Below are 23,186 nucleotides of genomic sequence, written 5' to 3' on the forward strand. Positions count from 1 at the left end.
CCACTTACCTTTAAGCAAAGGCAAGTGGACAGGGAGATGAAGCCTGCAAAAACTTCCATCTCATCTGCTCTTGGGAAGGAGATGGGCAGGCATTGAGAACAGGCAGTGGAAACAGTCATTAGTGACTGCTTGTGAAACTGCCGCCCACCACAAGAGGGCGCCAGTTCCCCGTTGGAAGCCTCTCTCATCTCACAGAAGAAGGCCGAAAAGCCGGGGCCTCAATTTTTGGACGGTGCGGTAGTCCATGCACTCGGGGAAGAGGTGGGGGGCCCAAAAGGGACAGGACACCTCCTGCAGGGCACCCCAGGTCGCTAATTCTAGTCGCCAATGCGACCTGGCGCCTGGGGTTTGTCGAGCCCTGCATTAAATAATCCAAAAAAAACACATCAAATAAAAACAGCTACAGCGGTGGATCAATGAATGTCATCACCCAGAAACAGATGGAGGTGGGGGGGGGGGGGGGTGAATCCAGTGTGGGGGGATAGAGACACTGCACACATCATATACACCACATGACGGGATTTAGATATGGTACAGCTGGACTAAGTCCAGTCCCCTCCATTTATAGACAATTTTTCACGGTACAGGATAAACGGTGGCCTTGCTCTGTCAGATAAATGATACTTTGCTATTCCTGGATAACAGGAATTCCAGCCTTTGTACTTAAGAAAGCTTAATCCGGTAGAGAGTTTGCAAAGGGTACATATGGACAGAGCCCTATGCCACCATGCCAGAAGGAGCCTTATATGTCCCCACAGAGTATATTCGTGGGTCACAGCCTTGCTCTGGCCAAATCCGTATCCCTTCCTCCAAATTCCCCTGATGCAGTCATCACACTGAGGCAAATATCCCTCCCTGTAGCAGCCAGTGTTCATATTGTGATATTCAGGTTTTCCACCAGAGCAGAAGGAGACTCCGCTCGCAGGAGGAGATCGTCCAAGTAGCCCAGTACTACGATTCCCCGTTGGCGTAGCAAAGCTAGCACCGGGGCTAACACCTTTGTGAAGACCCGAGGAGGAGAGGAGAGACCAAAGGGTAATGCCACAAACTGATGATGCTCCTCTCCTATAGCAAAGTGAAGTACTGGTGACTGGCACATTTTGTAATGTGAAGGTAGGCATCCTTGAGGTCGAAAGAGGCGAGGAAATCCCCTGGACGCAGGGATGCCACCACTGTGCGAATGGACTCCATTATGAACTTCTGCACCCGCACAAAGCAGTTCAGTGCCTTGAGGTCCAGGATTGGACACACTCTGCCTTCCTTCCTGGGAATTGTAAACAGGTTTGAGTAAAAACCCTGAAAATGTTCTGAAGTGGGAACCGGGAAAATCACCCCCTGATGTAACAGGTCTTGTACCGCCCCAAACAGACCCTGTAAGCGGTCCGGGGACAGCCAAAATTGGAAGGAAAGAATCTTGCTGGGGACAAGAGAGAAACTCGATCTTGTAGCCGGACCGAATGACTGTGGACCCACTTGTCTTGCACCAGGGAAGTCCATGTGTCCGGAAACCAGCAAAAGACGTCCCCCCCCCCCCCATCCCCGTATGAGGGCAGTGAGGGCACACCTAGCCCTTGTCAGTTGACCCTGAGGGACGAAAAAACATTTTACAAGCTGAAAAGAAGGTCCACGTCTACGACGAGGTTCCCTGTCCTTAGTAGCTTGCGGAAGAAAAGGTACTCTTCGCCCGCCCCCGTGAGACCTTTATGTTGTCATCCAGCGTAGCTCCAAACCGGTGATCTCCTTGAAAGAGAGATCAGTCAAGGCCTTTTTAGAAGTCTGGTCCGCAGACCAGCATTTGAGCCAAAATACACGCCGAAGGACCTCTGCCAAAACAGAGAGGTGAGCCACTAAGGGAGCCGCACCCAAAGAGGCATCACAGATAAATTGCAGCCCCTGGGCCACGTGGTCCGCCAGCTCAGCAAAAGCAAGGGGGAGTGGTTCTCCTTCCAGGTCACAGCGTAAAAGCTTAGCCCACTCGTCAGTTTGTGACACCAGGGCAATGGTGAATATCAGCCTCAGTGCGGAACCAGCCAGAGTGTACATATTGCGGGCCACAGCCTCTGCCTTCCTGTCAGCCAGATCCTTAAAGGCCGGGGACTCTTCAAACAGAATCATGGTTGCCTTGTTCAACCTGGAAACTGGAGGGTCCACCACAGGTGGACCAGACTACATCTTAAGAAGGGACTCCTAGGGGTAACGCCTAGTAAAGTGCTTAGAGACCCCACGGGGACGCTTTGGTCATCCTTTTAGCGACAATTCTGTCAAAATAGGCGGGGAAAGGAAACACCTTTCCCGCTCTGGATGGCTTGTGACTGCCAAAGGGAACCTGCGCCTCTTTTGCAGCTGCATCTTCAAGGTCTCACACACCTATACAATCAGTGCTTCCACCAGCGCCTTTTCGTGCAGGGTTGCAGACGTGGAGGAATCATCCTCACTATCAGAGGATTCCAGGCGCATGGTTGCAGACCGAGCAGGGTGACCCACGTCCGTGGCGGCCTAATCAGATTCAGGATCTGAGGAAACAGATGAGGCAGGGAAAAGCGGAGGGGGCTTTTTGCTAGCCGGTCGCCCGAAGACCTCCATCACCGCTATTTCCAATGGCAAACCACCACAAAATGGCTGCCGGACTACAAACACATGGCCACCGTGTATAGAAACATATAAGCTACAACAAAATGGTGGCCCCACGAGGCTTACGGGGACCCAGGAGGGAAACCAGGCCTCAAGGACAGACCCAGGCAGGACGGAATGACCTGGCAGCAGCCCCCCACAGGCCCTACCACCAGAATAGTGCCCTGCTTCCACTCCAGAAGGTGGATCAGACCATTCAAACAGCCCCAACATATGTGGAGGGAGGGAGGGTGAGGAGTAGGATGGGGACATATGACAAAAGAGAGGGGGGGGGGGGAGGGTGGCTTAGGTGAACCCGGGGGGTCCGACCATCCCAATAGCCTCCAGGGGGAGAGGGGGGGGGGAGAGAAAGGGACGACAGCTACTCACCATACCAGGAACCAGGCAGGTACCCCTCCAGGCAGAACCCCTCTCCATCAAAATGGGGGGGCTGTCGGCCAGGAGGAATGCTGCAACTTGGGCCGAGACCCAGTTGTATGCGACCTCGCGAGGCATTTCACTCGCAGGCCAGACCCCGTCCAGAGGGGCTATATCGCGGCCAACCAAGTGCGGAGCTGAGGTCTGTGTGCACTCGTTGGCCAAACTGGGGTGACCACTGGATTCAGATTATCGAGCCCGTCGCCCAGTCCAGCAGTTGATTGTAGATCTCACAGGAAAAATCCAGGAGAAAAACTTCTATCCAAAAAGAAAAAAGTGCAAGGATCAAATGCTCACCACCTCTGGGAATTACAACAGGTGTTTTCTACTATATTCAAACCCATAGAAGTACTTCTGAGCTGGGTGCATTTCTGGCAGATCAACAGGTATTTTTCTGTACTTGAAGTCTTTAAAGGAAACATTCCTTCCAACGTGCATCCTGTTTTTTCCACCTGTATAAGGTGTGTTAATCATGTAGTTTCATGGTATTTGTTGCCCCATATGCACATTTTTTAGTAGAGTAAAGCTGGATACACACTATACAACTTTTTTTGTTAGATTTCCTTTAGATTTACCTTCAACTATGTAGTGCAGGGGCCTGCCTGATTGCATACAAATTGAAAGTGTTTTGATTTGACCTTATATTATATGGTTTTGGTAAATCTAAAGGAAAAAAAATCTAAAGAAAGTTGTATAGTGTGTATCCAGCTTAAGCCTTCGCATTCCAGTGTCATAAGTTTGTTTGTGTTCAAACTAGCCACTGCACAGGCATGACCTCTGTCTGTAGTCTGGGAACAGAAACTTCCTGTAAAAAACAAAACTAAATATCCCACAATCCAAGGTTTTCAGTTTGCTGTTCTTCAGGGGAGAGCTAATAAATGAGGTCTGACACAGACAAGCAGGCAGAGCAATTAACAGAGCTCACCATGTAGTCTATTGTCACATTCACACTTACATTTGTGATGTAACAGAGGGAAATGGTGAGGCATGGATTGTGACCTGAACATGAAGTTGCTTGTCCCTTTAGTAAACACAGGCAAGCTAGGTGGATTAATGCACGTTTATTTAACTACTTGCCGACTGCCGCACGACTATATACTGCGGCAGTCAGCCCCCTACAGGCAAAGTGATGTACCGGTATGTCGCTCGCCCCCGCCCGTTCCCTGCCATCCCCGCGCGTGTGACCGAGGGCTCCGATGTCCGCCGGCCACTCACGATCTCCCACAGGAGAGGGAGAAAGACAGACGGCTGATGTAAACACAGCCGTCTGTCATTCTGCCTTAGATCATCACAGAGGCTATGCGATCCTGCTATGTAGGATAGTATGTCTCTGTGATGATCTAACAAGCCACGCCCCCTGACAGTTAGAATCATGCCCCTAGGGACACACTTAACCCCTTGATCACCAATAAAGTTAACCCCTTCCCTGCCAGTGTCATTTTTACAGTAACAGTGCATATTTATAGCACTGAATACTGTAGTAATGTCACTGGTACTCCCAAAAGTGTCAGTCAGGGGTTCGATCTATCCGCCGCAATGTCGCAGTCATGATGACATAATGACGTAAATCTTTCCCGTAGTTAGTAAACGCAATAACTTTTGCGCAAACCAATCAAAATATGCTTATTGCAATTTTAACCAAAAATATGTAGCAGAAAACAAATTGGCCTAAAATGTTAAAACATTTTGATTTTTACATTTTTTTTGAGAATTTCATATAAAAAAAAAAAAGTGAAAAATATTATTTTTTCAAAATATTCGCTCTTTTTTGTTTATAGCGCAAAAAAAAATAAAAAAAATAAAAAATTGCACAGGTGATCAAATACCACCAAAAGAAAGCTCTGTTTGTGGGGAAAAAAAGGATGTCAATTTCATTTTGGTACAGCGTCGCACGGCCGCGCAATTGTCCGTTAAAGTCACGCAGTGCCGAATCGCAAAATAGGGCCTGGTCTTTGAGCAGCCAAATCCTCCGGGGCTTAAGCGGTTAAAAACGCCAAAAAACATCTGAAGGTGTCTTTTTTTTAGTGGATTAGGCGAACTAGATTGATGCAGCATACAAGCCATGTATTTGCCTATTATTAATTGTTATATTGTTTTAAGTTCTAGTTTTGTGGAATGTTAACATGCAATATAAAATGACCACTCCACGAGCAACCCTCTTTCATGAAACCACTATACTTGGTAGATCTCAGGTCAATATTACAGCTGTGATAGCAGTTCCTACCTTATTCATTTGCTTCTTTGGAATCTCAATTTGCCTCAGAGTTTGGGATGACTCCGCTATACTTCTGTGCCGTGCCAAGGTACTTGTCCTTTGAAGAGAAAGACATGAGAGCTACAAGCTAAGAGCAAAACAAAAATAAGAAAAAAAAAAAAAAAAAGGTATGAACCAAAACATGATCAAACCTTCTTTTCTTAGCTGATCTGGTTCGAAGCTCTTCAAGCTGATCTTCCTCATTAGCTAACTGAGGCACACTTGGAACCCTGGAAATGGATGGCTGAGAATACATGGGTGTTTTGCCTTCACGTATGAAGGAGTCCTCTCCATCTGAAGGAAGAACTAATGCCAGCTCCTCAGGGATCTGCGTCCCAAGACTAAAATATATGTCTGACAGAATTTTGGGTATGCTTCCTATAAACCTGTCAAAATGTAGAAAACATTTGGGCAATTATTAGCCAAAGTGATGTTTATGAGTTGCAATCACCTTCCAGGCATACAAAATTATTATTAAAGAGGTTGTAAGCCCATAAAAATTATTAATTTTTTTTTTCAACCTGAAAGAGAAACACATAATGAGCTAGTATGGATCGCATACTAGCTCATTCTGAAATACTTACCTTAGAACGAGCCCCAGCCGTGCCGCCCGCTTACCTGTATGATGGACGACATGTCCAGTCGCCCGGGATCGCGGCATCCGGCATCTGATTGGCCGGAGTCGCGGTGACGTCACTCCCGCACACGCGGGCGGGAGCCAACAGTCACGGCACGGGGCTCTGAAGGAACGGCACCAGCGGCCGTGCCTTCAAAGTGCATGCTCCAGTGATGTCACTGGCTACATGTAAGGTAAATATCTCCTAAACGGTGCATGTTTAGGAGATATTTACAGTAACTATAGGTAAGCCTTATCATAGGCTTACCTATAGGTAAAAGTTGCAGAGGAGGGTTTACTTCCTCTTTAAAGCTGAACTCCAGATATAAAACTGAAACACATACTGTACACGTATGAACTGCTTTATTTGCCAAAGAATTTGTAGATCTGTCTAGCCACTTTAGTGACTAATCAACCACTCCCAGATAACAGAAAAAGCGGCATCTCCCTTCTGGCTGTGCTAAGAGTTAAGAAATACAGTGGCGCCACTTTATCATTTATTGCCTGATTGGATAATGAAAAAGCAGAGCAGCAGCACATTAATAAGTCAACAACTCTGCTCACTCTTCCTATCAGCACATGATTGGCTCCAAATGCTGTCCCTCCCTCCTCCAGTCTCAGGGGCTCATTTATATTGGCAAGCATATATCACAATCTTCTCTCAGTTATACTCAGCAAGGCTGCACACAGTGCGGCTTGCATTTTCCAGCCCATTCATTAAACACAAACAGCTAGAGTCTGCAATACTTCATGGAGTTCTTTCTGTATAATGCAGACTATTAAACATAAGAACACAAATAGTTGCTCTCTCATCTTGAACAGTCAAATCTTGTGCCCCAATGCTATTGGTTGCATAACCCTGCATAAACATGGCCATGCTTAAAAGTCAAAAAAGGACATACTCTGCCAGGACAGTTGATAGAAATTTTGTCAAGAAGGATGGATCTTCTGTCAGAGAAATAATCCGCAGCATGTCAGTTACCTGAAAAAAAAAAACAACACTAATGTGATATATGCATACTAAAGTATATTTTAATATAAGCTTATAAGAGAAGTATGGGGTTGCCTTTTTTCCCCCCTATTTATACTTCTCTAGGTGGATGCAGCATCGGTCTGATGCTGCATCTGTCTCCCAGCGCCTCTACACTGAGAACCGAACGATTGAACACCGCAGATCGCTCAGTTCTGCCAGCTCCCAGCAGAGAGCTTCGGACTGTCAGTCAGAAGCTCTCTGACTGACTGACTCCTCACTCATTGGAGCTCTGAGCTGTGGAGGGACGGGAGGCGGCCGGCTCGCTGAGAGGCAGAGCCGGGTGTCAGTCCAGGCACCTGGAGGATCCGGACTCCGTGGTCGTGAGGACGTGGTGCCTGGACTGACATCTGTGACGTCAGCAGAGAGCGGACTTCAGTGAAAACGGGTCACAGGACTACACAACGAACTGCACTCTTGTGATCCCTAGAAGATGTACAGCCAATCACTTTTTTTACCTTAAACGCAGAGTATGCATTAAAAAGGAAAAAAAAAAAAAAAACCTTCAGCCTTTAGAACCACTTTAAGAAATGCAGAGAATGTACAAATGAACAGGATTTTAATAACCCAAAGACACTTGCCTCTTCAACAAGTTGCTCCAGTTCATCCTCATTAGCCTGTATTGAAGGACATTGTACACACATTTCCATTCTGAGCAGAGCTTGAACCTGACACCTAAAACAAAACACATTCACGTGGTAACAAGAATAGTAAATGTGTTTTTAAGAAAAAAAAAAAAAAGAATAAAAATGTACCACAAGATGCACATACTCTCTGAGCTTGGCTCCTTTGTCTGGATTCTGTCCATAAAGCTGACGGATCATTTTGCTTGACTTTAGGAGAAGCCTGATTTTATCTACGCAGTCAGCCTGTAATACAGAAGAAAAAAAAAAAAGTAGTTCCAACTTTGCCTTGATATTCAAATGCAGAGTACAAAGCAAGCATATTATTAATTTTACCTCTACTTGTTTGCTGCTCATGGTCTTTAAGTAAGATTTAATGGCAGTGAAGGCATTCCTGGCACACGACAGCAACAAAGCATCTTCCCCAGACACTGCTTTATCATAATCTTCTTTTAAAAAGGAAGTCAATTCATCTTCCGATTTAAAACCTGTGAAACAAGATCTAGTTACCAATTCCATAATTATATAGAAAGGCAAATATCATCTAATGACCTTACAGCAAACCCTTCTCGTAAGGCCAGGAAACGTAGCAGATGGAATGTCATTAGGTGCCTCTGCCCAGTTTATGTAGAATCGGTATTTATTGACAAAAAGTTTGTCAAAATTACAACTGAGTAACGAGGTAAGAGTACAGTACAAGTGATAGGATATGCAATATAGAGTTTAATGAGACACTAATGAGGCACTGTATACCTGCCCAAAGTTTATACTAATCTTGACTTTTGTTGAGGAAGCAATGATTGGCCCAAACTCTACATCAACTCTGTAAGGTACACAGAGGCTGTCCATTGTGTGTTTAATACACAGTTCAGGAAGCGAAAAACAAAATATATCTGCCTGAATAACATTTCAGCTGCTGCTTTACTACTGAAGAAAGAAAAAAGCGTTGCTATAAATTATGTAGAACGCACTGGTTTAAAAATCAGGTATTTTGAACTAAAGGCAGACTCGCGCATAAAATGAATAAATAGTAAATGCTTCTAGGATCACTTTAGGTAGGCCTACGTAAAATGGCCTTGATTGCTACCAAATGGGAAGATTAACCACTTGCCTACCCAGGGAGTTCTGACATCTCTCTCCTACATGTAAATCATCATTTTTTTTTTTTTTTAAGCAATAAAGTTGCTTGGAACCCCCAAACAGTATACAGTATATATATTTTAAGCAAAGGCCTTAGAGAACAAAATAATGTGTGTTGCAACATTTTAATGTCAGGTCGAAGTAGCGGAGCGGTTTTTAAAAAAATGTTTGGGGAAAAAATACACCTTAATGAATTTTTGTTAACACAAACACAATAGATTGGCAAAATTTTGAGTAAAATATAAAAGACGATGTTAGGCCAAGTAAATAGATACCAAACATTTCACGCTTTAACATTGCGCATACCCGTGGAATGGTGCTAAATCACGCGACTTTAATTATGCATAGGCGATGCTTTAAAAGCCTTTACAGGTTACCAGTTTAAAGTTACACTGGAGGCCTGGTGATAAAATTATAGTTCTCACTCTGACTTTGCAGTGACATCACACATGTAGCACAAACACTGTGTACATATGCGCGTGGGACTGAAGCATGTGGTCACCTTTGTGTGTGAACGGGGGGCTTTGAACATTTGTTATTTTAATTTTATTTCTTTTTATACGGTTTCTTTTATATATATATATATTTATTTTTTTTTAGAATCGCTTTTATGACTTGTGACTGAAAAAGGCAGTGACCAGTAATCCTATGGTCTCCAATGCAGCCAATCAGACACAGATCGGTCGCTTCACTGGCTGGTAACTGGTCAGAAAACACAGAAGCGAAACCGGAAGGGACAAAATTCTCGGCGCTTCTGGGTTTTGACATCACACAATGGGAAGAACATCATTATTCATTCCTCCCACTGTGTTCAGGAGAGCCAATGCTGCCGGTCGCACCTTGACCGGGTACACAAACACACGAGAAGGTCCATTAACCACTTGCCGTCTGCTTACATGGACACTACTGCGGCAAAGTGGTTCGTTATCGTCTGGCGACGTAGACCTACATCGCCAGACACTCCCCTTTTTCAGCGGCGCGCATGCGCTTCCGGGGGCTTGCTCCCGCTGTATTCAGTCACAGCAGGAGTCGGGCCAGGGGAGGAGCAGCAGCGATAGCCGCTGCTCTTCACCGATCGTCGGGGATCTAGTGTGGAGATCCGCCCGCTTGTGTAAACACAAGCGGGCGGATCTCCTAAGTGACAGGCAGGGTCAGATTGCAGGGTTCAGCATAGCTGAACCCTGGATCTGTCCTTGTGTTACACAGTCACCTCCCCCCACACGTTAGTAAGCACCAGGCATACATTAACCCCTTCCCTGCCAGTGTCATTTTTACAGTAACAGTGCATATATATATATATATATATATATATATATATATATATATATATATATATAGCACTGATTACTGCAGTAATGTCACTGGTACCCCCAAAAGTGTCAAAAATGTCAGTCAAGGGTCCGATCTGTCCGCCGCAATGTCGCAGTCCCGCAAAAAAAAAAAAGAAAAAAAAAAAAAAAAAAAAAAAAAAATCGCAGATCGACGCGAAAAAAAAACCACCAAAAAATGACAGAAATCTTTCCCTTAGTTAGTAAATGCAATAACTTTTGCGCAAACCAATCAAAATACGCTTATTGTGATTTTTTTTACCAAACATAGGTAGCAGAAAACAAATTGGCCAAAAATTTAAAAAAATTTTGATTTTTACATTTTTTTGGGGGGAAATTTCATATAAAAAAAAATGTGAAAAATATTGTTTTTTCAAAATTTACGCTCTTTGTTTATAGCGCAAAAAGTAAAAATCACACAGGTGATCAAATACCACCAAAATAAAGCTCTGTTTGTGGGAAAAAAAGGACGTAAACTTCGTTTGGGTATGGCGTCACACGACCACGCAATTGTCCGTTAAAGTCGCACAGCGCCGAAACGCAAAAAGTGGCCCAGACGCAAGACAGCAAAATCCTCTAGTGGTAAAGTGGTTAAAGACGGCTGCGGCAGGAGGGGGGGGGGGGGGGTTGGGGACCCTCTCTTTCACCACCTTTCAAAAATCCATTTTTTTTATTTTTACTTACCAAAAAATCATTTTCTCTGAAGTTCATTGGCAGACGCAGCTCCATATTCTTAACCATTGGGTTATGCTGCCCCTAAAGGATTAAGACACTAGGCAGAAAAAATCATACACCCACTCACTCTGCTATAGGATTCAGTTTTGTTGCAAGCAGTGTCAGAAGTAAAAAACCACAACCCACTCAGAAAGAGGGGCAGGTGCTGCGTCTGTCAATGAACTTCAGAGAAAAGGATTTTACGGCAAGTCAAAAATCCAGTTCTCTCTATCGTTCATTGACAGACGCAGCTCCAATATCTTCTTAACCATTGGGACGTCCCAAAGCAGTATTTGCATGAGGGGTGGGAAAACACAGAAAAAGAAACTTAGTTCCCCAAAAGCTAAACTTAACCAACCAAGTAACATGGAGCTCAACCAGTAAACAACTGGAGCTCACCTAAACCCAAAATACACCCTCAAAGAGAAACATTTCCTTTTTAAACAGCAGCCTGCAAAACCTTGCAGCCAACAACTTGCATTACTGATGCCTGATGGCGAAAAACCCAAGAGGCACTCAGCGCCCTAGTAGAATGCACCTTCACAGGGAAAGGTGGAACCTGACCCTTCAGTGAAAAAGATTGTACCACTGTCTGCCTGATCCATCTGGATATGGTCACAGCAGACGCAGCCAATCACTTCCGAGGTCCTTCCGTAAGGACAAAGAGCCCGATTTCCTGAAAGACCTAGTAACCGCCAGGCAAACCCTAATTGCCCAAACCACAGCCAAAGAACGCAAGGAAATTTCCTTGGGTTGCTTGGGCTTAGGACAGAGTGAAGACAGCACAACGTCTTCATCCAATGGAAATCGGAAACCACCTTAGGAAGAAAACAACCAATTAGGACGAAGTACCACTTAATCTATGTGGACCACCAGAGAAGGAGAAAGGCAGGACAGCGCCGCCAATTTAGACACTCTGCGGCAGAGGTAATAGCCACCAAAAAGGCTACCTTCTGTGACAATGTAAGCAGAAGAATCTCCCTAAGTTTTCAAACTAAGGTTTTTGAAGAACAGGCAGTACCAAGTTAAGTTCCCATGGAGGTAACGGGGACCGTATCAGAGAATCCACATGATGGACTCCCTGGATAAAAGTGCGAATCAAAGAACGCGTAGCTAAAGGGCATTGAAAAAACACAGCCAAAGCTGACACCTGGCCTTTATATTACCCAAGGCCAACTGCTGCTCACCTCCTCTTTGGAGGAAAGCCAATATCCTAACCACTGAAAAGGAGCGTGGATGCACCTTAATCGAATTACACCATGAGATGTAGGAGGTAGATTTTCTAGCCTTCAACAGGGTAGGAATCACTGAGTCAGAAAGATCCTTATCCTTTAACACCCGGGTTTCAACAGCCAGGCCGTTAAATCCAGCGACCATAAAGTAGGATGGTAGATCGGCCCCTCGAGACAACGGATTTTCCCTGAGAGGAAGTCTCCAAGAAGCATCGGCGACCAACCTTACCAGATCTGCGTACCAAGACTGGCGAGGTCAGTCTGGGGTCACCAGAATGACCGCAATCCCTTCCATCTCTATCCTGCGCAGAAGCCTTGGCAGAATTTTCAGCATAGGAAACGCATAGATCAGCCGATACTGACCCCAAGGCCAGAGGATCCCGAGACCTGGCTACAAACCTCTGTACCTTCTCGTTGAGCCGAGAAACGAACAGGTCTACATTGGGTGTCCACCAACGGACACACAACAGGTAAAACACCTCCGGGTGCATTCCCCCTGATCAAACCCCTAACGACTCAAGTAATCCAGCTGCCAGTTCTCCACTCCAGGTATATGCACAGCGGAGAGGGCTGGAACAAAATTTTCTGCCCATATTAAGATCTAGGCCACCTCCCGAGCGGCCAGGACATTCTTGGTGCCCCCTTGATGATTGACGTAAACCAGGGCCGTATCATTGTCTAATTGAACCCGAACTAGACAACCCTGCAGATGATTTGTCCAGCGACTCAAGCAAAGCTTTATCGCTCTGAGTTCCAGAATATTGATCAGAAGTCTGGACTCTTTCAGATAGCATTCCAAGAACTGGCAGGACTAAGAGACCTTAAGGATCTAGGATATCCAGTCCGAAACCCAGTCCAGCTGTTGACTGTAGTTCTCTCAGGAATATAACTAGCTAAAAAATAAAAATTTTAACAAATAAAAAAAAAAAAAAAAATGTAAAATAAAAAAAAACAAGCTAAGACCGAAGTCCCAGCCGGGAACTAGGTCCTACTCTTAAACTAGGCAGAAACAAATTCAATCCTATAGCAGTGTGAGTGGGTGTATGCCTTCAGGGACTGCCCCATAGGCGTGGTAAGGTTTTTTCCTGCCTAGTGTCCTACTCCTGTAGGGGGCAGCATAACCCAATGGTTCAGAAGAATATGGAGCTGCGCCTGTCAATGAAATGGGATTTCTTTTTTTTACCATAAAATCCATTTCTCAGAGTTCATTGACTGACACAGCTCTCCATTATTCAGAACCACATTGTCATATTGCCCCCCACAGGAGTAGGACACTAGGCACACACTAGGCAGATGAATTAAAGTATGTGATTTCTGGACTTTGTCCAGAGGAAGGAACACTCTGGCTGGAGCAGAGTCCAGAGTCAGAACCAGATAGTTCAACTTTGTGGAAGGAATCCAAGCAGTCTTCTGATAATTCAGAAGCCAGCCGAACTCCCTCAGAGTCCGTATAATGCTTTCCATGTTGTTCACCAGCGCAGTAGGGGACTCGCTGGAGGTGGTCGTCTAAGTAGCCCAGTACTGCGATCCCCGCTGGGACCATATACAGGTACGAATAAAACCCCTGAAATCGTTCCGAGGTCAGAACTGGGACTATCACTCCCTGAAGCAACAGGTCTTGCACCGCCCCAATGAGAGCCTGTAGATGATCTGGTGACAGACCCACATTGGAAGAAAATAACCTTTCCAGAGGGTAAGAATGAAACTCGATCTTGTAGCCAGACCTATCCCTTCGTGGACCCACTTGTCTTGCACCATTCGAAATCCACAGGTCTGGGAACCAGCGAAGACGCATAACCCCCCCCCCCCCCCAGGGACAGGTGAGGGCGCACCATCATGCTGGAGAAGCCTTGTCCACGGATCTGGAGAATCCCGCTTTCGGCTTGCCAGACCAAAGGTCGCTTGTATCCCCTTGGAGAGGTCTTGAGTGGCTTTGAACCCTTGTCAGCTGACCCTGAGGGAGGAAAAAAACTTCTTGGGAGCCAAAGATGACGGGCCATGCCTGCGACGAGGTTCCTTACCCTTACTAGCCTGCGGAAGAAAAGTACTCTTCCCCTGTGAGACTCTTAATAATGACATACAGGGTAGCTCTATACAGGCAATCTCCTTGATCTGGAAGATCAGTTAAGGTTTTATTTTAGAGGTTTGGTCCGCAGACCAGCATTTGAGCCACAAAACCCACCTAAGGACCACTGCCAAAACAGACAGACAGTCTGGAAAGCAGGGGAGTCGCAACCAAAAAGGCATCACAGATAAGCTGTAGCCCCTCGACCAACTGATCCGCCAGCTCAGCAAAAGTAGGGGGGGGGGGGGAGCTGCTCACCCTCCAGGTCACGGTGTAAAAGTTTAGCCCACTCGGTAAGTTTGTGACACCAGAGCAATGGTGAACACTGGCCTAAATGCCGAACCCACAACAGTGAACATACTGCGGGCCACAGCCCCTGCCTTCCTGTCAGCCGGATCCTTAAAGGTTGGAGACTCTTCAACAGGAATCATAGTTGTCTTATTCAACCTGGAAACCCACTACCAGTGGAAAAGCCCACCTTTTAAGGAGGGACTCTTCAAAAGGTTACCTAATTGCAAATCACTTAAGGACCACAAAGGGAGGTTTTGGTTGTTCCCACTCTTTTGCGACTAGGTCAAAATAGGAGGGGAAGGGAAACCTCTTTGCCGCTGTAGACGGTTTGTGGGTGCCAAAAGGGAACTGGTACGTCCGCTGCAGCTTCAGCTGCGTCCTCCATCTTTAAAGTCTCATGCACAAACACAATCAGTGCGCCCACCAGCGCCTTTTTGTGCTCAGCTACAGGTGTAGCGGAATCATCTTCACCATTTGAGAAATCAGGGCGTGTGGCCACAGACCTCCCGGGCAGGCCACGAATCAGATTCAGGATCTGAGGAGACAGATGAGGCAGGGGAAGGCCGCCGCCCAAAAGCCATCTCCACCAGGGACACAAAGGACTGCAGGACCACCGTCAGTGCATCAATGAATGGTTGGGAATCGGAGGTCCCCACAGCCTCTGAGAGGGGGTCAAGTGGGGAAACGTGCTCCAAAGACCCCATGAGGAATAGGGGGACCCCTACAAATTGTGCAAAAAACAGTGCTAAGGGACACCCCCACCGCGCTGGTAACACCACCCTGAAACCAGCAATAGAGAACCCCACAATCCTGTAGGAGAGAGGAAGGCCACCAGCAGACTCACCACCCCACCAGGCAGGCACCAGCAGCACCAGGATGCAGTGTGCCCCACGTGCTGTGTCCAGAAGAAAAGAGACCAAGGAGTCAGCACCAGGGGATAATGAGGGGCTCCCACAGCCGAAATCGCCGCCCAGAAGGCTCCACTGTCATGGCTGCCACTATATGCAATGCCTGACTAACATAAAATGGCCCCGGGACTCCACAAACATGGCCGCCGTATATAGATAATACAGTCCACAACAAAATGGCTCCACAAGGCTCTCATTGGCCCAAGGTAAGGCACAGAAGGGGAGGGAGAGGAGAGGGAAGGGAGGGGAGAGGGAAAGGAGCCCCCAACTGGTACAGTCTGTCTATTCATCCCAGCTCCAACCCCTCCCCCGAACCATATCTAAGGCATGCAAAACAAATTTCTTAAGATGTTTGGGCCTGGGACACAGGGAAGGCAGCACAATTTCTTCATTCAAATGGAAATCAGAGACAACCTTAGGAAGGAACGACGGGACATGGGCGAAGAACAACCTTATCTTTGTGGGCCACCAAGTAGGGGATAATTGCGAGCAGAGGTAACTGCCACCAACAAGGCCAGCTTCTGGGACAGCGTAAGCAGGAGAATCTCCCAAATATTTTCAAAGGGAGACTTTTGGGAAACTGAAAGCACCAAGTTCAGATCCCAAAGCGGTAGCGGAGACCGCATGGTTGGAGTCAGATGTCGAACCCCTTGAATAAAAAAGGTACGCACCAGGGAATGCGTGGCCAGGGGTCGTTAAAAGAAGACCGCCAAGGCCGACACACATCAAGGCCAATTTCTGCTTAACACCCCACCCCGTTGAAGAAAGGTAAAATTCGAGCCACCGAAAAAGAACGAGGGTGAACACCAATCGACACACACCGCAAAATGAACGCTTTCCATGTATGATGGTAGATTTTCCTAGGAGTTCACACATCTGGGTGAAGGGACCACTCCTTTTGGTCCAACACCTGCTGAGATAGTCCACCTGCCAGTTCTCCGCTCCTGGAATGTGTATGGCGGAAAGGGCCAGAACGAAGCATTGTGCCCAATAGGGAATGCCAGCTACTTTCAGGGCTGCCAACACACTCTTTGTTCTAGCCTGGTGACTGATATAAGCCAACGCCATTGCATTGTCTGACTGGATCTGTACCAGGAGCCCTCGGAGTTGATCCGTCCAGTGATCCATGCACAGCTCGATCGCTCGAAGTTCCAAGACATTGATCGGTAGTATGGATTCCTCAAGCGTCCAACGCCACTGAGCGGAGCTCAGTCCCAGGACACCTCCCAACCCGGACAGATAGGCATCCGTAGTGACCACTGTCCAATACAAGGGGAGAAAGGATTTGCCCTCCTGAAAAGCAAAGCCACCAAACCAGGGACCCCTCTAGTTTCCCGGCTCAGCTGAATCGGATTGTCCAGAGACCTCGGACATTTATCCTATTTTCGTATGAAACTGTGCAAACAGAACTGCCTTCGAAGGTAGATACCATCAGGCCCAGCACCCGCATACAAGTCTGGAGGGTAGGACCAGCTGCTGGACAGTAGAAGATGAATTGCAGCTTGCAACTTCTGGAGTTTGTCCAGAGGAAGGAACACTCTGGCTAGAGCGGAATCCAGTCAGACCCAGATATTCCAATTTTCTGGAAGGAATCAAAGCAGACTTCTGGTAGTTTACAAGCCAACAAAACTCTTTCAGGGCTTGTATAGGGATCTCTACGCCATCCATCAGGGCAGCAGAGGACTCTGCTTGCAAGAGGTCGTCGTACAGGTAGCCCAGTACCGCAATCCCCCACTGACGTAGCAACGCCAGAACCAGCGCTAACACTTTTGTGAAGACCCGAGGAGCGGAGGTGAGATCAAAGGGTACCACCACAAACTAATATTGCTCCTCTCCCACAGGAAATGGAGGAAGACACATATTGGAATGTGCAGGTAAGTATCCCTGATGTCAATAGAAGCAAGAAAGTGCCCCTGATGAAGGGATGCCACCACCGTGTGAATAGACTCCGTTCTAAACTTCTGTACACGCACAAAGCAGTTCAGGGCCCCGAGGTCCAGAATTGGACGTACCTTGCCCTCTGGGAGCGTGAAAAGGTTTGAATTAAAACCTTGAAACAGTTCAGATACCGGATCTAGGATAATCACACCCTAAAACAACAGGTCTTGCATCGCCCCAAAGAGAGCTTGCAATCAGTCCAGGGCCAGACGCACATTGGAAGGGAAGAACCTTTACGGAGGGCAAGAACGAAACTATCTTGTAACCGGATAGTATCACTTTGTGGACCCATTTGTTGTTGGGTCCAGAGGCCCGGAAACCAGAGAAGCCTTTCCCCCACCCCAGGCACGGGTGAGGGCACACCTTCATGCTGAAGGAGCCTTGTCTGGGGGTTATAGAGAATCCCGCTCTCAGCTTGCCAGACCAGGGTTGCTTGGAACCTCCCAAGGAGGACTTGAAAGGTTTGAACCCTTGTCAGTGGACCCTGAGGGATGAAGAAAAAAAAAAAAAAAAAGTGTTTGCGTGTCAAGAAAGACGGGCTACGTCTGCGATGAGGTGCTTTCCCAGACTGTGGAAGAAAGGTACTCCTCCCCCTCTGTGAGACTCTTAATGATGTCATCCAGAGTAGCCCCAGACGATCGCCTTGAAAGGGTAAATTAGTCAGAGCTTATTTAGAAGTCTGGTCCGCAAACCAACACTTAAGCCACAATACACGCCTAAGCACCACTGCTGAAACAGCTTAGAAATTAGGGGAGTTGCGTCAAAAAGAGGCAAACTGCAGCCCCTGGACCAATTGGTCCGCCAACTCAACAAAGGCCGAGGGAACCTGCTCACCATCTAGGTCATGGTGCAAAAGCTTAGCCCACTCAGTGTTTGGGATACCTGGGCAATGGCCAGGACTGGCCTAAGTGCCGAGCCAGCAATAGAGAACATATTGATCCACAGACTTCACCTTCCGGTCAGCCGAATTTTTAAAAGCTGGAGATTCCTCTACAGGAATCATGATTGCCTTGTTCAACCTGGAGACAGGGGGTTTCAGCACTGGAACAGTCCACTTCCAAAGGGGTGACTCCTCAAAGGGGTACCTCAAAGCAAAGCGTTCAGGAACCACAAAGGGGCCTTTTGAAAGCTCCCATTGTTTAGAGACAAAAATTGTAAAAAAAGAGGAGCAATAGGGAAAAACTTCGCCGTGAGAGACGGCTTGTGGGTGCCAAAGGGGACATGCACCCCTGCCGCAGCCTCAGCTGCATCCTCCATTTTTAATTAGTCTCCCACACAGATGTAACCAGTGTGTCAACCCGCACCTTCTCGTGCGTATTTTTAGGTGTGGAGGAATCATCCTCCCTATCTGATAAATCAGGAAGCGTGGCTGTAAACCTCCGAGGGTGGGCCACGTCCACGGCGGCTGAATCAGATTCAGGATTTGACAAGACAGATGAGGCAGGGGATGCTTTTTTGCTAGCCCGCCCCCCAAAGACCACCTCTACCCGGGAAACAAAAGACTCCGGGAGCACTGTCAGTGCATCAATGGAGGGGGGGGGGGGTCAGTTGGGGAAACCGGTTTCCGAGACTCCATAAGTAAAAAGGGGGACCCACCACAACCAGTAGCACCCCCGGTCACCAGCAAACAGAGCAGCCCACAACCTGCAGCAGAGAGAGAGCGGGAGGGATGGACCCCACCAGACTCACCACTCCATCAGAGTAGCACAGTCTGGCACGAAATAGCTCTGCTCCATGTGCGGCATTCAAGGTGAAGGAAAAACCCAGGAGTCAAAACCAGGGGAAGAGGAGGAGCTCCTACAGCCAAAATCGCCGCCCAGAGGCTCCACTGTCATGGCCATCGCTCTGCCAGCATGCCGGACAAACCAAACATGGCCATCAGCCATTAGAGACACAAAAGCCCCAAAGAAATGGCGCAGGCTACGGCAAAATGACAGTCGTAAGCAGCTACCAGGGACCCAGAGGAGAGCCCTGACACCATCCATCCTGGAGAGGGGAGATCCGGGTGCAGGACCACCAGAAGCAGCCAGTGCCCCCCTCCCAGCCGTGAAGCCCATCTGCTGGTGCTGGTTCAACCCGCAGGCCAGCCCCCATTCATTCAGTGGGGCTATGTCGCGGCCGACCTAGCGCAGGGCTGTGGTCTGCGCATGCTGGCCGGCCAGACTGGGGGGGACCACTGAATCTAAATATTCAGCCTGTCACCCAGTCCGGCAGTTGATTGTAGCTCTCGCAGTAAAAAAAAAAAAAAAAACCCAGGAGAAAAAAAGCCATTTAAAAAGAGGAAAAATTTGCCAGGACCATAATCCCGCCAGGGAACTAGGTCATTTCTCCTGACTAGGCAGGAATAAAAAAAAAAAAACAGAAGGCCTATAGCAGAGGGGGGATGTATACCATCTGGGACTGCCCATAGGCGTAGCCAAGTCTTTTTTCTGCCTAGTATCCTACTCGCGTAGGGGCACTATAACCCTGTGGTTCTGAATAATGGAGAGTTGTGTCCATCAATGAATGAAATAAAGTAATACACTGGCTGCTTAGCCTCTCAGATTGCTTTTACATAAAAATCACTGGGGCTAAAAAAAATTATAACAGGATCATCGTTGTAGCCTCAACCATGCCCTCTGTCAACTGTTTAATTCAAGTGCGCCCCCCCAAAGTTTTGCCATTGGAATTTTGAATGACAGGAATGAGCCTTTGTGCCAAGATGAGGCCCAATCTAGATTCTATTAGAAGTCAGGTCCATGTGAGCAGTTTGGGTCAAGAATCTAAAGGGGCTCCAGAAGGATTAATTTGAAAACCAAATGCAGATACTTGCAAAGTAAGCCCTATTATTACTACTATGATTTAGTCAAGGTCAAAATAACTGGGTTCAGATGGGTAGACAAAAAACTATCAGTCATACTCTGGTATAGCACTACTGCAGTCCAGTTTGCATGTGTGAGAGATGCAGGGAACACAAGGCATATATAGGTAAACATATAAAAGGAGTCGTTGAAAGGTAATTTCAATATCTTTGTTCCTTGGATGACCAGTGGGGACACTCATACGATATCGGGAACACGCAATAAGGGAAAATTGACACACAGGGTATGAGTCAAAGCATGTTCGATTTATTTAATGGCGTCAGTATCTTATATAGGGAAAGTGATGTGAGGGTGGACAAGAATTCTCATCCAATCAGAACATTTGCATAACAAGACTAATACTATTGTAAACAATTACAGCATGACACCTACATGACACCTGTCTCAGTAATAAAACCTTTCCAAATAATGATGCACCGAAATTTCGGCCACCAAAATTTTCGGCCGAAAATGGGCTTATTCCATTTCGGCCGAAAATGGGTTAAATATGCCGATATTAACGATGGCCGCCGCGGGCGCAGGTTTCAAAAAACCCGCATCCCGGTGATGTCACTACTATTACGATCTGTGCATGAATGAATTAACACACCAGGCGGGAGAGCAAATGAATGGGCTGCCTTAATGCAACAACACCAAAAGTGGTATGGGCCCTTACTGCTTTTTAAACACATACAAAATTATTAAAAATGAATTCTCACCTGCCGGTTTCTTAGTCTGAGTTTCTGACTTCTCTGCAGATCTTCTCTTTGCCTGTGAACTCTTCTCAGCAGGAGCAGCAGGTGCACCCTCTGGTTGTGATTTCTGGGCCTTTGAATTTAACCTGGCTGCATTTAACATCTGCAGAGCACGAGGCATGGTCTTCATCTTCTGCCTCACAGGAGTACGAGGAAGGCCTAAAGATACAGACAGGAAAACCTAAAATCTCAGTATTTTAGCAGTTTTTTTTTTTTTTAATTAAAATTGAGGATTAGAACCTGGTAAATATAATGCCACTAACAAAAGCTGATTTAAAGTGGAGTTCCACCCTATTTTTATACTTACCTCCATCTTCTCGCTCCGGGTCACCTGAAAAAGAAATGGATAATCGCATATTTTACTTACCTCGTAGCGAAGAAAAAATACTTACCTTACTTCCTTCTTCCTCCTTCCTCGGCCGCGGCCCCTCGTCACTTCCTGGCTCTGCAATGATTCCTGGGAGCTGAACGTCATAGCTCCCAGGAATCATTGCGCCTGCACCGGACCCGACGTCATTTCCGGTTCGCGCGCGTCATCCCCTTCTAAACAGCTTCTGGGCATGCCCAGAAGCTGTAGAGGGATGACGCGCGCGACCCGGAAGTGACGTCAGGGCCGGCGCAGAGGATCGTGGGACCAAAGAAGGCGGAAGAAGACGCCGAAGGGGATCTCGCTGGCTTCAAGCTGCCCACATCTGAGATGGCAGCGCTGGACAAGACGTTTGCAAGGTAAGTATTTGTCCTAACAGGTAAGTGCAACCCGGGACAGATCAGAGGCTAGCCATTGTGGAATGTACTAGCCCTGACTGTCCCGGGGGTATTTAAAAAAAAAAAAAAAAATCCAGGGTGGAACTCCGCTTTAAATATCTCATTACAAAAAACTTATGATAGGAAAATATGGAGGTGCCCAAAGACAAAAAAATGGATTTTTGTAAAATCTTACCGTAAAATCCTTTTCTCTTAGCTCATTGACAGACGTAGTCCTCGGTGATACAGCACCTTCGGGTTATGTTGCCTCCACAGGAGTAGGACTAGACAGGAAATAAAATGCTCTGGCCACACCCTAGGGGCAGTCCCAGAGGGTATATCCTCTCTCTCTCTGCCTCAGCAAATCAGTTATGTCATAAAAGCAGTCTTTAGAGAATTTAACCCAACCCAACTCAAAAAAACAGAGGGGCGGGTACTACGTCTGTCAATGAGCTAAGAGAAAAGGATTTTACGGTAAGATTTTACAAAAATCCATTTTTCTCTATCGCTCATTGACAGACGTAGTCCTCGGTGATACAGCACCTTCGGGAAGTCCCAGAGCAGTATCACAAATGAGGGGTGGGAAAATGGAAATCAAATCCAAATCTAGAAGGCCCAACCGGTGCCAACTAGAAGTTTACAATGCTCATCCTTAATGATGAGACTCAACAAAAAAATTTTCAAACAGAAAAAAACCCTCGAGGTAGACCACCGGTCTCCTCAAATTGCGGCCTGCAAAACCTTGCGGCCAAATGAGGCATCCGCCGATGCCATCACATCAATTTTATAAAATTTTGTAAAGGTATGTACCGACGACCAGGTGGCCGCTTTACATACCTGGACCACTGACGCCTGATGGCGAAAGGCCCAGGAAGTACTGAGCGCTCGAGTGAAGTGCGCCCTAACAGGGAACAGAGGATTCCGACCCTTAATAGAATAAGCCTGTACCACCGTCTGACTGATCCATGTAGATATGGTCGCGGCAGACACAGGCAACCCCCTTCAAGGGCTATCCGTGATCACAAAAAGTGAGTCCGTCTTACGAAAACCACTTTAGGAAGGAAGGATGGATTCGGAAGAAGAACCACCTTATCCCTATGAACCACCAGATCTGGGGAACGACAGGATAATGCGGCCAGTTCTGACACCCTGCGTAGAGAAGTAATGGCCACCAAGAAGGCCACCTTCTGGGAATGTAAGCAAGGGAATCTCCCTAATATCTTCAAAGAGAAGTTTCTGAAGAACCGACCACACTAAATTAAGATACCAGGCGGTAAGGGTGCGTGCACTGGCGGAGCCAGATGTCGCACCCCCTGGATGAAATTCCGCACCAAGGAATGATTAGCCAAAGGTTTCTTGAAAGAAGATTGCTAACGCCGAAAACCTGACCCTTGATCGTGCTCAAGGATAGTTTCTGCTCAACCCCTTGTTGCAGACAGACCAAAATTCGGGTCACCGAATAGGTCTGTGGGGGAAATCCAATAGATTCACACCATGCAATATAAAAGACTTCCATGTGCTGGAAGTCGCTTTCCTTGCTTTAACTGGAGGTAGGAATAACTGAAGCTGACACTCCCTTGTCCTTCAGTACCTGGGTCTCAATGGCCAGGCCATTAAGCCAGCGACTGTAAAGCAAGATGGAAGATCGGTCCCTGAGACC

General features: G+C 47.0%; 1 protein-coding gene across 1 annotated transcript in view; it reads right to left on the reverse strand.

Moving 5' to 3' along the window:
* Window positions 1-23,186, reverse strand: part of TICRR (TOPBP1 interacting checkpoint and replication regulator) — a 120,256-nt gene that overhangs the window by 76,822 nt on the left and 20,248 nt on the right. Inside the window, exons 7-13 of the mRNA XM_082255118.1 lie at window positions 20,747-20,941; window positions 7,908-8,059; window positions 7,720-7,817; window positions 7,530-7,623; window positions 6,821-6,900; window positions 5,455-5,688; window positions 5,273-5,360 (exon numbers count right to left, since the gene is read on the reverse strand). Coding sequence (XP_082111244.1) covers window positions 5,273-5,360; window positions 5,455-5,688; window positions 6,821-6,900; window positions 7,530-7,623; window positions 7,720-7,817; window positions 7,908-8,059; window positions 20,747-20,941 — 941 coding nt within the window. The remainder of the gene's footprint in view (window positions 1-5,272; window positions 5,361-5,454; window positions 5,689-6,820; window positions 6,901-7,529; window positions 7,624-7,719; window positions 7,818-7,907; window positions 8,060-20,746; window positions 20,942-23,186) is intronic.

This window comes from Pelophylax lessonae (assembly GCF_965119305.1).
Source record: "Pelophylax lessonae genome assembly, chromosome: 4".
NCBI lineage: Eukaryota > Metazoa > Chordata > Amphibia > Anura > Ranidae > Pelophylax > Pelophylax lessonae.